Here is a 15395-nt window from a genome sequence, read left to right on the forward strand (position 1 = left end):
TACTACTACTACTACTAGTATGGTTCAGTACTGTTTTTGTTAATAAAGCACTATTTTAGTTTTTGTTCAGTATCCAGTTTAAAAACTATCGGTTAATCGGTATCGGCCAGTGTGGTCCAACCTAGCTATTGGTATCGGCAAAATCCACTATCGATCGACCTCTACTTATGAGCATCTATTCAGTTAGGATGCAACCATAGACTAGGTTTTGAAACAGCAACATTTACAACAACCTATTTAAAAAATAAATAATATAAAATAAAATAAAATAAAAATAAATAAAAATAAAATAAAATAAAATCCTACCTGTCTCATTGCGGTTTCACCAATTTTATCCGAGTGCTTTCGGATACTCTCCAAGAAGTCTTTCAGGTCAGACATGGAGATCTCCTTAATCTCCTCTCTGAGTTTAGGGAGTGTCTCAGCCATGATTTGGCAGAACCTGTACTGGCTCACTCTGGGAATATAAATGTTTTCTAGCTGCTCCATGGTTTTCAATGCAGAGTAGTATCTGAAAAGGAAAAGATTCACGTCAGTCATCAGTTTACCTTTCCCTAAAACCCCCTAAAATCACTGAAATATCAATAAGACAACAGAAATGAGATGATAATAAAGAGTAAGATGGTTTCAATATTCTTTAAAAAAAAAAAAAAAGGGCAAAAATCTGGGTTACAGTGAGACACTTACTAGGGCTAAAACAATGCATCGATCAAATGACTAATAATATGATGTACTGACACAACACACACACACACAAACAATAAGATGCACCTTTATTTTGACACTCGAGTTCATCGTCTGTTCTATGCGGTGACAAAATATTTGATAAGTTATAACAACCAACTGGGTTATAGTATTGGCAACTTTCAGGGAGTTCAATTAAAAGTTCATTTTATATTTTGGGTGTAATTGTTAGTTAATAAAAATGTAACTGTAAAATAAGCACATCATTTCGTAATAATTCTAATCAAATTGTAATTGTATTGCGGCATGTTTTGAGGTATCTGTAAAAATCCTATCTCTGGCTAAGAGAATCAGTGTCAGATCGTATCATGATGAAAGTGAACCGGGCCAATCTGTACTCAATAGTACATGTATGAATGACGAGTTATGAATGAATGAAACGCCTTTGTCCGCTTGAGAAACGGTGTCTCTTCCGCGGCTCGGTACGCTTTCAACTCTGATTTTTTTCAACAGATATTTACGTAGAAAGGGCGACAGCACACCGCATTAAAAGAAATGACATAAGCGGTTTTCATAACCGCTGGCCAAATTCAAAAACGAAACTAAAATTAAATCATCTTTGCGAGCGAGGGGGCCCCCTGGTGTTTCGGGGGCCCTACGCAGCTTGCGTACTTTGCGTATAGGGAGGATCGCTCTGGTCAGAGTAAGTTATTCATTCACGAAGTAAGAGTGCTTATATTTAACTAAAGACTGTATACGGTTGATAAGCAATGTTGCAACTTTCTGCATTAATATAAATTGTGTGGTCACAGGTGGAAGTTTATAAGCACTGAATAACTACAATACTACCACAACAAACACAGAAGTTTATTAAAGGCTTGTGTTCCTGTGCTCTTCACACCCAATTCATTACATATTTTGTTTGTATTGATTAGTGTGGTGGCCAAATTCATGGAAGTATGCTGCTATCAAGAGAATCATGGGAAAGCATGGGATCTTAATTGAAAAGTTTAATTTAAAGTTGTTGTTTTTTTCCAGAATACACAAAAGTTTTGAATAATTACGATTTTGAATGTTTCTAAAAACAAGTTTCCTCAAGGCTGCATTTATTTTATAAAAAAATTATTTTAACATTGTGAAATATTCTTACGATTTAAAATAACTGATTTCTATTAGAATATATTTTAAAATGTAATTTATTCCTGTGATGGCAAAGCTGAATTTTCAGTATCATCATTCCAGTCTTCATGGTTAAATGATCCTTCAGAAATCATTCTAATATGCTGATTTGCTGCTCAAGAAACACTTCTTATCATTATCAATGCTGAAAACAGTTTTTGCTGGTTAATATTTTGTGAACAGTGATAGACTACCACTCAAAATTAAGTAAGATTAAAAAAAATAAATACATAAAAATATAATTTTATTCAGCAAGGATGCATTAAATTGATCAACAGTGACAGTAAATACATTTATAATGTTACAAAATTTTCAGTTTCAAATAAATGCAAAGAAAACAAAAATAACGACTTTATTCAACAATTCGTCTCCTCCATTGCCATTTTGGAGAGTATCCACTGAACGCAAACAGCATATGCTATTCTATGTTAAAATTTTTCACTATATAAATACATATAAAGTAGATAGTTTTTAATGATAAAGAATTCAAATTTCTATTCATTTCACTGTAGAATTAATTTTTATCATATAATATTCTGCTGTTTCGGGTGCAACCCTTTTATTGCATGACTTTCACCCCATTTAAAAAAACAAAAAAAAAAAGATTTCAAATTGTGACTTTCTTCAGCAAACCGTAAATTGTCTCATTACTTTTTATCACATTTGACACCGTATAACTGTAGTGTCGTTGACTACATTGATCAAGCTCACACATTCAATTACTATTATATTGTAGATATTGCATGATCATGAGAATATTCTTTCTTTAATTTATGGAAAGTTTAGGCTTGTCAATAACTAAAACCAACCTTTCTCCTAAACATACTGACAACATTTAGAACAAATCTGCAACCTTGTTAATTGTAACCTTGTCATTTCTTTGTAACTCATTATTTTTTTTAATACATTTTATTGAGTGCATATTTAATTTCTATTGCTGGAACATATCAATCACCAAAATAATAGTTTTAAACTGTATTTGGACCGGAAAGTGCAAACCTTAAACCTTCGATGCAACTTATATAATATTTAGTTTAATATCATGAAGTTTTTTATTAAATTAATTTCCTTTTTAAAGAGATTCTAACCTATTTTGTCACCATTAATGAATATGACTGATTTCCAATAAAGATAAAAACTCACATTAGCCCAAATAAGCAGTAAGTTACCTTTTCGATTCAAGCTGCTCCTTCAATTTGCTGTACATTTCCAGGACTGCAGAAATGTAAACAAAAGACAGCATGATTTCAAGTAAAAAGAAATCAAATGGAAACATTTTCGCCATTCAGTGAACTTTAACCACTTCCTAAACGTCTATTATTTCTTTTTGAAAGAAACAGACCAAAGAAACCACACATAACTGCATTTATCTACAGAATCATCCAGTGGGTCTCTTGATTAAACCACTGTAAAAACAAAACATCTAATTCTCTTTCTGTTTGTCCAAGCAGCTAGGAACTGTTGTATCAAGTCAGAGAGACCATAAAATATAAACACAGGGCACAGTTTAATGAGGACCTGGACTCATTACTAAGGTTGGATATCGTTTGGGTTTTTTCCGATACCGGTGCCAAATCGATACTTTTAAAACGGTTCCGGTGCCTGAACCGACACTTAAAAAAAAAAAATTTGGAGAGTATCCACTGAACGCAAACAGCATATGCTATTCTGTGTAAGCTGCGTCACGTGTTTCTACAACGTTTTCTACATTGTTTACACTTTGATTTGAACGAAAACAACGTATCCGCGTGACGCAGGAGACGAATTGTTGAATAAATTCGTTATTTTTGTTTTCTTTGCGTACAAAAAGTATCCTCATAGCTTCGTAAAATTACGGTTGAACCCCTGATGCCACATGGATTATTTTACCGATCTCCTTGCTACGTTTCTGGACCTTGATCGTGGTAATTACATTGCTGTCTATGGGAGGGTCAGAGAGATCTCAGAACTCATCAAAAATATATTCATATGGGACACACAGATTACTGGAAAAACACGTTGCACTAATTGCCTCAATTTGGAGGAGGCCTAACATGGGCCTGACAGTACAGGGCAGTGCTGTGAAGAAGGGCACACACAAGGTTAATTGTCTTTGCGTTTGAATAGTTTATTTATTGATGATGTGTTATGACTGACTAAGTAGACATTAATGGACAAAGAAGGGTCATTATTTTCAAGTTCAACGTGACCTTACATCCATCCCTTCTTTCTAGGAGATGACCAAACACTTCTTTATAAAAGAGGTTTAAATGCATTTTTAGATCAATTCTAGCAGTTCAATTAATTTTTTCAGCAAAACACTGCCACTTTCCACATCCTCCTTTTTTTTTTTAAAGCAAAGGAAAGTTTCAGTTGTTGAAAGTGGCCGTTGCAATGACACTGGGTTCATTCATTAGGGGCAGAAATGAACTCTGGGTCTCAGCCAATCCCAGAGGAGGCTCTTTCTTTTAACGCTGTAACGTTATACTTCCAGTGCCACTGAAGGAAGGGCTAAAAGACAGACAGTATGATTCTAACCCCAGTGTGTTGTGTATTTCAGGCTCAATGGGCACAAATTGCGTCTCTGTCTGCCTCTTATAGATTTGAGTTAAATATTTCATGTGAAGGTTGTCTGAGGTGAACCCCTGGATCCCTCTGTGTAATATAGAAATGGGGGAGGGGGTTTGTCGTGGTCAATTTCCCTTCTATGAAATTTATTCATGGCTGCAACCCATACTGCACACTTCTCTAGAAAGATGCTGTTAATTAACAGTGCTTGCTAAGGTCAGCATCTCTTTTATTATTGCATAATCATATGCATTAAAATTAAGCGCCTATCTCGTCCCACATCATTTGTGCTTCGGAAATGAATGTTACCTCAAATTATGTGGCATGTTGAGGTGTGATATTTACCTTTTTGATTTTTGGTTCCAATTAAAAACAAACAAAAAAACCCTTTAGACTTGCATTGAAAGATGGATCAAGTAATGCCATCTCTTTTTTCTCTTTGGACCAAAAAAAACCATTCAGAACACCCTATGAACTGCATACCCATGCATTAGCAACCACCAGTTCTAGCCACAAAATAGAGTGCGACAGTCAGGTTTCGAAGTAAAAATGTTATTTACTTTCTCCATAAGCAAATATATTTTTTAGTAATTACTTATAAACCATTAAAGACAGACTTACTGTGATCTTTGAGGTTGGTAATCAGTGGTACATGCTGAAGCCATCAGCATGCATTTTGTCAACAATTTTTTTAATAATCATGTTTAACCGCATAATTGGTGAAAAACTATATTACCCATGATTTTGCAAAGAAATCTGCACCAATCATAGAATCAAAACAAACAAATCATGCCAAAAGAACTCTTTAGCACTCACCTGCTCCCATGAAGAGCTGCGAATGATGTAACAGTCAATCTCCCTACACTCTCAAACTACTTAAATATTTATGTATATATGCATATTAGGCAAAAAAAACCTTAAAATATATTATTTCCAAACACGTAATCAACATCAATAGTTTTATATTTCTCCATCGTTTGTAATTTGATTATATCACTTCTTGTTGTTCTTTTCTGCATTAAAGCCATTAAACACAGTCTTGTACCTTGTACATTTTAAATACTTTTTAAATACGTTTTTGCTTCAAATAAAAGTGTGTAATGTTTTGACTGACCTCATACAATAGAAATAAATACATAGGAAAAATAGGCTGCATAAATAATACTTCTGTAACTAAGGCTGCAGAAAAAGTACTATTGCATAGTACTATTGCAAGTACAGAGCAACTTCAATCCAACAATTGCAATAGCAGCACACTAACAACCACCCAGAAGACCTTAGCAATAGGGTTGGGTATTGTTTGGGTTTTTACGATACCGGTGCCAAATCGATACTTAAAAAAAAATACAAATAAAAAATACCCAAAATAGGATCGATTGGCCATTATTGAGCGCTATAAACATATTTAATGTCTGTTTCATTCATACTGGACGCCAGAGGGCGCCCTCGCGCAGAAACTCCACATGTGCATCACAGAAGGTATAGGACTCATATCCTCTTTGGTAATATGGACAAAGGCATTGCTATTGCTGTAACTGAGTAAACAGAAGATATAAACGTTTTGAATGATAAAACAAAGACAATAAACACTCGACTGCGACAATGTATAGTTTGTGTTATTCAAGCCATCTTTGGTATTTTCATCATAATTAAGTATATTTATAATCCATTGCTAATCGACATAGCCTTTTTACCATATGCTTTTTACAGTATAGAACGGTATCTACCTGCTGCCATCAGAGCAAGTGTAATTGCTGATTGCACCGAATCAGAACGCAGATTTCGGTGCCACCAATGCTTGAGCGATCGATTGAAATATTTGTTCTCTGGTTCTCCGAAACAGATGCTCCTCGGATGCTCTCATTTCCCGAGTTGTGCTTTTAAGTCGGAATGTGAAAACAACATGGACACTCTCGTTACTACAAAGATGTGTTGGATTTGTATTATTAGAGCTTTCCGACTTGCGTTATTGTATTATTTTTCACGTGCGGTGCCGGTGATCCTTACGTCCGTTTCGGAGAACCAGAGAACAAATATTTAAATCGATCGCTCAAGCATTGGTGGCACCGAAATCTGCGTTAGTACATACCAGTTACAACCCTATGCATTACTGTAACAAGAAACCTGGGAACATTGGCGTTTACGGTACCTTGATTGTTTTTAATAGTCTTTTGATTAAATCTTTGGGAAACAAGGACAAAAGCGTCGCGGTTACAGGTCATATTTTTACGCAACCATGTCATCTCACCGGGAATGCAGAGCTGCAGCTTCTCCACCGTGGTGGCCATGTTCCTCTGTTGAATTCGGCAGCGTATGACCTCCTCTGTTTGGGCCGTCACCTTACATAAGGGAAGGTCAAAGAGTGTGAAGCCCACTCAATTAACGAGACAGTCCTCTCTGCACTATTGTTCGATAATCGACATTCTTTTCTTCTGCCCATCTAACGGCAGACAAACTAACAAAGCCAGACTGTGCCATACCTCCCGTCCGGCGTCTTGAAGTCTTCGATTGGTGTCGCTCACTTGGCCCTTAAAACATAATATCACTTTTGTTAGACAAATAAGCCCACGATTCCCTGTTGTAACTGCTCACCCTTGTAATCAGATCATGCTTCATGAGGAGTCAAGAACAAAGCCATGCAAATTCAAATTAAATGTGCAGCGGGAACTTGAACTTTTGGTCGGCGGGGAGCTTTTATGGCCGGTAATCGCTTCTGACAGCCCTTTCTAACAGATTCTGTGACAAACTTCTCAATTTTACTTGGGATTTTTGAACTTTGGTTGTTCCTCTGGCTCTGTCAAACAATTCAAATCAATGACCCAATTGACCATTGGTCCCTTGTTGGTAACTTCAATGAGCTCTATGTGCCATTCATTGTCTGGGGTAAAATGCGGATAGCATTTTCTGGTAATTACACATTGTTTTTTTCTTTCTTTTTTTCAGCTGAACACAAACGCTGGGTGGCTGATTAACATCAAATGTGAAAACCTCCACACCACAGTGCCAGTATTGTGCCCCAGGTGCAGGGACCGCATGGCCACAGACTTTCCCACATATTAAGTCTCATTAGGTCATCGTAATAAGGAACCGCTTTTTGAGTTTATTAAAAATCTAATTTATTCGTGAACAAAGAGGGCCCAGTGACCTCATTGATGCCGTATGTGCTCTCTTGTTATCTGAATATGCTTTATATAATGTGGGTCTAATTACGAGGATTGGTAAGCCACTCCTGTGCCGTTTGGTCACCATATTTCACTCTGGGAAGTGGAAAGGGAGCTAAAGAGAATTGGCGTGCCACGTGCGATTCCAGCGCAAGGCCTGAACCCCGTGAACGCACAATGACCCAACCATCGTGGATAAAAATTAGACACCACGGGCATATCTCCATTCCACGGGAGTGAGCACTGGTCTGAGGAAACTAGGAAAGAGGTCTGAGAGGTCTTTTCCTTAATATGTACCATTATAAAAATACAAAGTAGTAAACTGCACACAAGGTTATGGAGCTTAAAATATGCTAAAAAATGCTTTATTAGTCCTTGAACTTGTATGGAGCTTAAAATATGACAAAACTATTTGAATTGTGTAAATTTGAATTATTGACAAGTGCCATTAAACAAAACTGAATATTATGTGGCATTTAACAGTTTTGAATTAGATTGTGATCGCAAAAACCTGCTTCTTTTCATTTTTAAGGTATTGTTTTCGTTATAATGTACTGATTCAATTTAGTAATCAATAATTCATTATTATTCTAGCTCTCCTGACATGCTCTCTTGCCCCACACATTGAAAACCCCTGCGGTAGACCGACTCCACTTGCATTCGTTCATGTGAATTGTCGAGATGAGAGGTGACCCCTCCTGGTAGTGTGCTTTATACAGTTTAGTGTCATTTCTAATCACCCAGACACTGACGCTTTGACTCTAAGTACTGGCAACATGTCAGAAGTGCCGGCACGCAAAAGACTACATTATATACTGCTTACCGGCCCACTTCAAGCCACTTGTCATTCCTTCAACATAAGTCGTGGCCACCAGAAATGGATGCTGTTCCCTCAACATAGCATCTCGAGGCCACAACTTCACAGCGCGTGGCCACGACATATTACCATGTTCCCACGAGTTAATATGTAGTGGCCATGACAAAACTAAGTGAACCGAACATGTCCCCTCCCGGTCACCGTAGTAATTGTCCAATTAAATTTCAAATGTTCAATATTCAAGTAAAAAAAAATCTAATTCAAAACTATGTTAAATTCCACATAATATTCAATTTTGTTAAATGACACTTTGTGTTAATTTACACAATTCAAATTCAAATATTTTTGTCATATTTTAAGCTCCATACAAGGTCAAGGACTAATAAAGCATTTTAAATTGATTCCACTAAATTCTATGAATATTAATGAAAAGCTTTTCAGCAGGATTTAAAAATGACAGCAATGTTCACTTAAGTTTGGATTGGGAGAAAAATCAATGTGAATATGTTGTGAATTTTCTATATATCACCCAGCGCGGTTTAGTATAATGGTATATATATATATATATATTTCTGATACTATTATTCTACCATGGTACTGCCACAATATTTAACAGGACAAAATTTATTATTTCTCTTAAAAAAACAAACAATTATTTCTCAATAATAAGAATGCATAATATGCTTCTAATCCCTAAAAATAATAATTATTAATAATAATAAATATTTTAATTATGATTTCCACATACCATCAGCTTTTCAGCATCTGCTCGGACTTTCAGCAGTTCTGTGATGGCGTCCACGAATCCCTGATGATGGAAGTTGCACATTTTCTCAATCTCTCTGTCATGGTTGCGTATTCTGGCATCAAGTTTCTCCATAAACCTTTTGTGTGCGTTGGGCTGATCATCGTAAACGGATCTATAAAACAAACATCAAAGTAATACATTAAACTATTTCAAACAGAGATACTGCAGAAATATTCTTTTAAGATCTTAAAGGGGTCATATTATGCTGCTAAAAAGAACATTATGTTGTGTATTTGGTGTAATGAAATGTGTTTATGCGGTTTAAGGTTCAAAAATCACATTATTTTACACATACTGTACATTATTGTTTCTCCTCTATGCCCCGCCTTTCTGAAACGCGTCGATTTTTACAAAACGGAAAAATTGAAATCGCATCATATGACCCCTTTAAAGTGTCCCATGAATGTCATCTCATCTTCATTTACATTAACAGCGACACACTTTTTTTTTTTTTTTTTTACATACAACACACAACATTTTAGAGTTCCATATTTTAATGGCTTCAAATATCAAAGTCACTTTTAGAAACTGTCTTATCCTCCCATCTGTCCAAACAGATATTTCACAAGTGCAAAACATTCAGCAGCAACCAAAAAAACAAACTCTTTTTACATCAGTTTACACTGCAGCCGGAACCCAAACCGAGCCAATATCTAGAAACCTGATGATTTACTAAAAGTAATTTCAGTAAATGCATTATTTTTGTGTAAACACCTTGTGATTCCCTTTCAGATAACACACAAACTTCAGTTCTCTGCAGGTGTCTCCGTGTGGTGTTATCAATCTAAGAGCATGTGTGTTTCAGTAGCTGTGCTCTCTAGTGCTGGCCTCGGTGTCTGTGTGCAGCAGTGAGAGCTGGCGAGGTGAGGCCAACAGATGGGCTGCTTCTTCAGTGTGTTGTGAGATCACAGAGTGTGCTGCCCTCCTCACTGCTCCAGATGGCCAAGAGAGAAGAAGAACAGTCCGACATGATTCAGGGCCTTCACTCACTTCCTGACACAGATCCAGAGGAATTGTGAAGGGAACTGCACCAGCTGACACCATATTGCATTACTTAGCATTCACAATCAACATGAAACAGTGAACTGGCCATTTTACTTCCATAAAGTATTTCAAAGCTGGATATTTCAAGGATGTTCAAAAAAAAATTCTGGAGACTTTTTTATCCATTAGTGATTGATTGGATTCAGAAAATAGAAAAATAAAACGCCATGGTATTACTATGATTCATAATGCAAAACCTGTGGTGGCTAGATATGGGGCTTTCTCATTCGGGTCTGCGGAATCTTAGGGGGTTGTAAAATTTTTCTAGAGGATCTTTGAAAAAAGAAAAAAAAACAATTATTTTAATAATGTGTATCTTAAAGGGATAGTTCACCCAAAAATGGAAATTCTGTTATCATTTACTCACCTCTGTCATTCTAAACCTGTACAGGTGCATCTAAATAAATTAGAATGTCATGGAAAAGTTCATTTATTTCAGTAATTCAACTCAAATTGTGAAACTCCTGTATTAAATAAATTCAATGCACACAGACTGAAGTAGTTTAAGTCTTTGGTTCTTTTAATTGTGATGATTTTGGCTCACATTTAACAAAAACCCACCAATTCACTAGCTCAACAAATTAGAATACTTCATAAGACCAATAAAAAAAACATTTTTAGTGAATTGTTGGCCTTCTGGAAAGTGTGTTCATTTACTGTACATGTACTCAATACTTGGTAGGGGCTCCTTTTGCTTTAATTACTGCCTCAATTCGGCGTTGCATGGAGGTGATCAGTTTGTGGCACTGCTGAGGTGGTATGGAAGCTAGGGCTGTGCGATTAATCGAAAACGAATCGAAATCGCGCTTTGAGACGTTGCGATTTCCTAATCGCAAAGCCTGCGATATGGACGCGATATTACTCTGTTCCAGAGCATATGCATGACTGCCAGCCTTGAGTTGCAGTCTTACTAACCAATAGAGTGAGCACCATCTTTTTCTTCCACACTTTTTCCTTACACTCAACTTTCTGTTAACATGCTTGGATACAGCACTCTGTGAACAGCCAGCTTCTTTGGCAATGAATGTTTGTGGCTTACCCTCCTTGTGAAGGGTGTCAATGATTGTCTTCTGGACAACTGTCAGATCAGCAGTCTTCCCCATGATTGTGTCACCTAGTGAACCAAACTGAGAGACCATTTTGAAGGCTCAGGAAACCTTTACAGGTGTTTTGAGTTGATTAGCTGATTGGCATGTCACCATATTCTAATTTGTTGAGATAGTGAATTGGTGGGTTTTTGTTAAATGTGAGCCAAAATCATCACAATTAAAAGAACCAACGACTTAAACTACTTCAGTCTGTGTGCACTGAATTTATTTAATACACGAGTTTCACAATTTGAGTTGAATTACTGAAATAAACGTGAAACTTTTCCACGACATTCTAATTTATTGAGATGCACCTGTATGACTTTAAAAGAACTGTATTTTGCAAAAATATTTGTGTTTTTCTTTTGCGCATACATGTCAATGGCCACCAAAGTTGTTTGGTTACCAATATTCTTCTAAATATAATTTTTGTGTCCTGCAGAAGAAAGTCACTTTTGGAATGAAATGACGTAAATTAAGTAAATGACGAGAGAATCTTAATTTTTGAGTGAAGTATACCTTTATGACATTAATGATATTAATTTAGAAGTTTCTAAAGTATACTGCAGGTTTATTAACGGAGACAATTTGTTGCTTGAAATGAAATAAACAAATTTAAATAAAATATTTAAAAAAAAACTTATCTCAGCTAGTTGCCATAGCAACAATTTTCATATTCTTTTATTTTAACTTGGTGTACTAAAATAACAACAAAACTAAAATAAAAATGTATAAAAACTAAAGATATTAAAAAACAACTAAATCACTCAAACTTAAAATATAAAAGTGAAAAATTAATTAAATAAATTAAAAACTGTAATGTATATTAATAATACCAAAATAACACTAACAATATAAGAATATACATTAAACAACTGTGCAATTTAGTAGTCTTTACAATACCACACTCCATAATATTTTCCACACAGTATAAATGAATTGTTTACATTCACATATATTTTACACATAAGACAATCTAGCATTGTCTTTGGGGGTCCTTGGCATTTAAAAAAAAAAATTTGTTTGTTTTGTCTGCCATTTATGAGCATTGGGCTAAAATTAAGTGACTATGAAAAAATACAGTATACTACACAATGTGGGTGAGAACCACTAGAGTGCAGAATGTGCTGCAGCTGAAGAGATGCATGAATAGTTCTCCAAGTGCGCCACCAGGTGGGCAACAAGGGAACAGAGCATGTCGAATCAATGATTCATATGCAAATATTTTAACCAAACCAGCAGCCATAGATCAGCGGCTCTCATGTGGTTTACAATGAATATGAAGTGGTTACCCAACACAAGACCCAAAATTGTTGTGCAAATGTAAAAAAAAAATAATAATAATAATTCTAAAAAGCAATGTTAATGTTATAACCATGTATTGAATAGACCCAACAGCATTCAATTGGAAAGCACTGCAGTGTATCATGAACGAGAGGAACATGACATTATTTATTTTCATTAATAATTTTTTTTAATTCCCTGTGACGTGTGCAAGTATCAGTCATATAGAACGAAATAGAGCAACACTGAGATCACATTAATTTTTTTAGAAATGCATGTAAAAACTGACTTTTCATTGGCTGTTTTAGAATACCACAACAATTTAATAAATAATTTTATAAATAATGTTAAAATGCAAGTTAAATTAGCAGGACAACGTTGCATGGTGACATGGTGTTGGCCTAACAAAGTTCTGCTTCCTTGTTTTATAGAGGTGACCGAATTACCTGTACAAATTCAGTAACTCATTATAAAGCATTATGAATCATGAAGAAAATTAGGGCTGTGCGATATTGAAGAAAAATGCGATATGCGATAACTCATTAAATAATGCGATATTCGATATGCGATACGATAATGCTTAAAGTGCCACATGCTCAGATGAAACAGTTTTACTCAGCTGTTGCGGAGTCAGTTCTGTGAACTTCTATAACTATCTTGTGTCATATATATATATATATGGATATTTGTATGTATGTATGTACCAAGAGTTCCTGTAAAACCAGAACAAATTCCTTGTGTTTGCGCACACTTAAGTGGTGAATAAAGCTCATTCTGATTCTGATTCTAATAAGAAAGCAACCCTACAACAACTTATGAAAGTGAAGGGTTTGTGTTTTACTCGAGCATTACATAAAAATGTCATTTTAACATTAGTGTAATCCTTTTAACATGAGTTTAGGAACTGAATAATAAAAAGGAAAAATAAAACGCCGCTTAGTATTTACTCTTTGAATTCAATATGCTCTGATTCGTATTTAAGCTACAAAAGTTATTTAGGTAAGAGCAGTGAGTGATTTTCTCTTTGTCTTTTGTTCATGGCCCCAAATATTGCAAGCTGTAGCGATATGCATATTGCGATATGTACATTTGCGATATTTCGATAATTTCGATATATTGCACAGCCCTAATGAAAATAATAAACTGGAGATTTATTTTAAACATTTGTTCAAACTCATAGATTCATTCAGACCGGATAAATGGTTTGTCTCTCCACGACTCTTGACATGAGCATCAGCCTGTAAAAGCAGCTCCTTTCTCTGTTCACAGGTGTGTTTGTGTCAAAGGCAGAAGCTGCTGTTAAACTACTTCTGAACAGTCACAGCAATTAGCATGGAATTCATATTAAACGATCTGCATTAAACGATCTCAACCAGCATAAAAACAAAAGAAATTCATAATAACAAAGTAGCAAAGTCTTGGATGGCTCACTGCTAGCGAAACCGCCAGCTGGCTCTCTCTTTCAGATGCCGAGCAGAAGGTTCGGATGAAATCCAGGTTGCCATTGGCAACACAGCCTCAACGTCTAGACTGTGAATGACGCTGATGCTAGTTCTGAGTCATTTTTACCACATTGTGATACAATTGTTGTGATGTTCTGAGTGATCGCGAGCAGGGCTGGGAAACTAAATTTGAAATTCATAAAATATTTCCAAAAATCGAATTAGAATTCCAAAGAATAAACAGTCCACAAAAAGGGCAATGAATATATATATGCATTCCTTGAGAATCGAAGCCATGACCTTGGCGTTGCTAGCACCATGCTCTACTTTTTGAGCTACAGGCCCAGTATTCAGCTGTTAAACACAATTATTTTTAAAATAAGTTGAAGTAATATGAAAGAATGGTTTCAATAAATGCATATATCAACAATTAACAACTTCATAGCTCACAGTAGGTCTGTCATTAAAGGTTTATTAGTTATTGTTAAAATCTATTTCCCTATGGAGAAAGTTTTTACTTCTGGAACCAAACTGTTACACTCTATACCAGCAGCATGTTTCAAGTATAATTGTTTTTAATTATAATTATGCCCTTTTTGTCAAGTCTTCATTATCAATAATGAAATAGAAAAAAATCTAATTAACAACAATTTTCGTTAGTAATTCACATTTTTGCTTTCAGGCTAGGTGCTAGCTATATTTATCACGATATTCATTTATACCCTTAATGGGGAAGAAAAAGATTACCACATGTTTGTTAGCCCTTGAGAATCAAAGTAAACATAACTTGTATGTTCACAACTGAACTCCACAGAGTGACATACCTTTTAATGAAAATTTTATTTTTCCCTAAATTGTTTAAAATATATTTTATTTTTTAATATAATAAAATATTACATTTACATTTACATTTAGTCATTTAGCAGACGCTTTTATCCAAAGCGACTTACAATTGGGGGATACATAAAGCGATTCTTCTTAAAGAGGCAAACAGACACAGGAAGTGGTTGTAATACCAAGTTCTTAGACATTGTTCAAATAAGTACAAGCTAGAAAGAGAAGGAATAAATAAAGAGAGAGAATTTTTTTTTTTGTTGTTTTTTTTGTTTATGATGAAGTCAAGTAGCTTCGAAAGAGATGGGTTTTCAGCTGTTGCTTGAAAATTGTCAGGGATTCAGCATTCCGGATAGGGGTGGGAAGATCGTTCCACCAGCCAGGAGTGGTGAACGAGAATGTTCTGGAAAGTGATTTTGAGCCTCTCTGTGATGGTACCACGAGGCGTCGCTCACTAGCGGATCTCAGACTTCTGAAGGGGATGTAGATTCGTAGTAGTGAGTGGAA

The 15395-nt window shown here is 35.5% G+C and overlaps 1 protein-coding gene across 3 annotated transcripts in view; it reads right to left on the reverse strand.

The window, feature by feature from the left end:
* LOC107695547 (exocyst complex component 6) overlaps window positions 1-15395 on the reverse strand; it is a 58614-nt gene that overhangs the window by 36858 nt on the left and 6361 nt on the right. For all 3 annotated transcript variants that reach the window (XM_016495523.1, XM_016495522.1, XM_016495520.1), the window contains exons 2-6: window positions 9137-9308; window positions 6891-6938; window positions 6659-6749; window positions 3033-3078; window positions 307-511 (exon numbers count right to left, since the gene is read on the reverse strand). In XM_016495523.1, coding sequence (XP_016351009.1) covers window positions 307-511; window positions 3033-3078; window positions 6659-6749; window positions 6891-6938; window positions 9137-9308 — 562 coding nt within the window. The remainder of the gene's footprint in view (window positions 1-306; window positions 512-3032; window positions 3079-6658; window positions 6750-6890; window positions 6939-9136; window positions 9309-15395) is intronic.

Source organism: Sinocyclocheilus anshuiensis, unplaced genomic scaffold (genome assembly GCF_001515605.1).
Source record: "Sinocyclocheilus anshuiensis isolate Anshui unplaced genomic scaffold, SAMN03320099.WGS_v1.1 scaffold466, whole genome shotgun sequence".
In the NCBI taxonomy this organism is placed as follows: Eukaryota; Metazoa; Chordata; class Actinopteri; order Cypriniformes; family Cyprinidae; genus Sinocyclocheilus; species Sinocyclocheilus anshuiensis.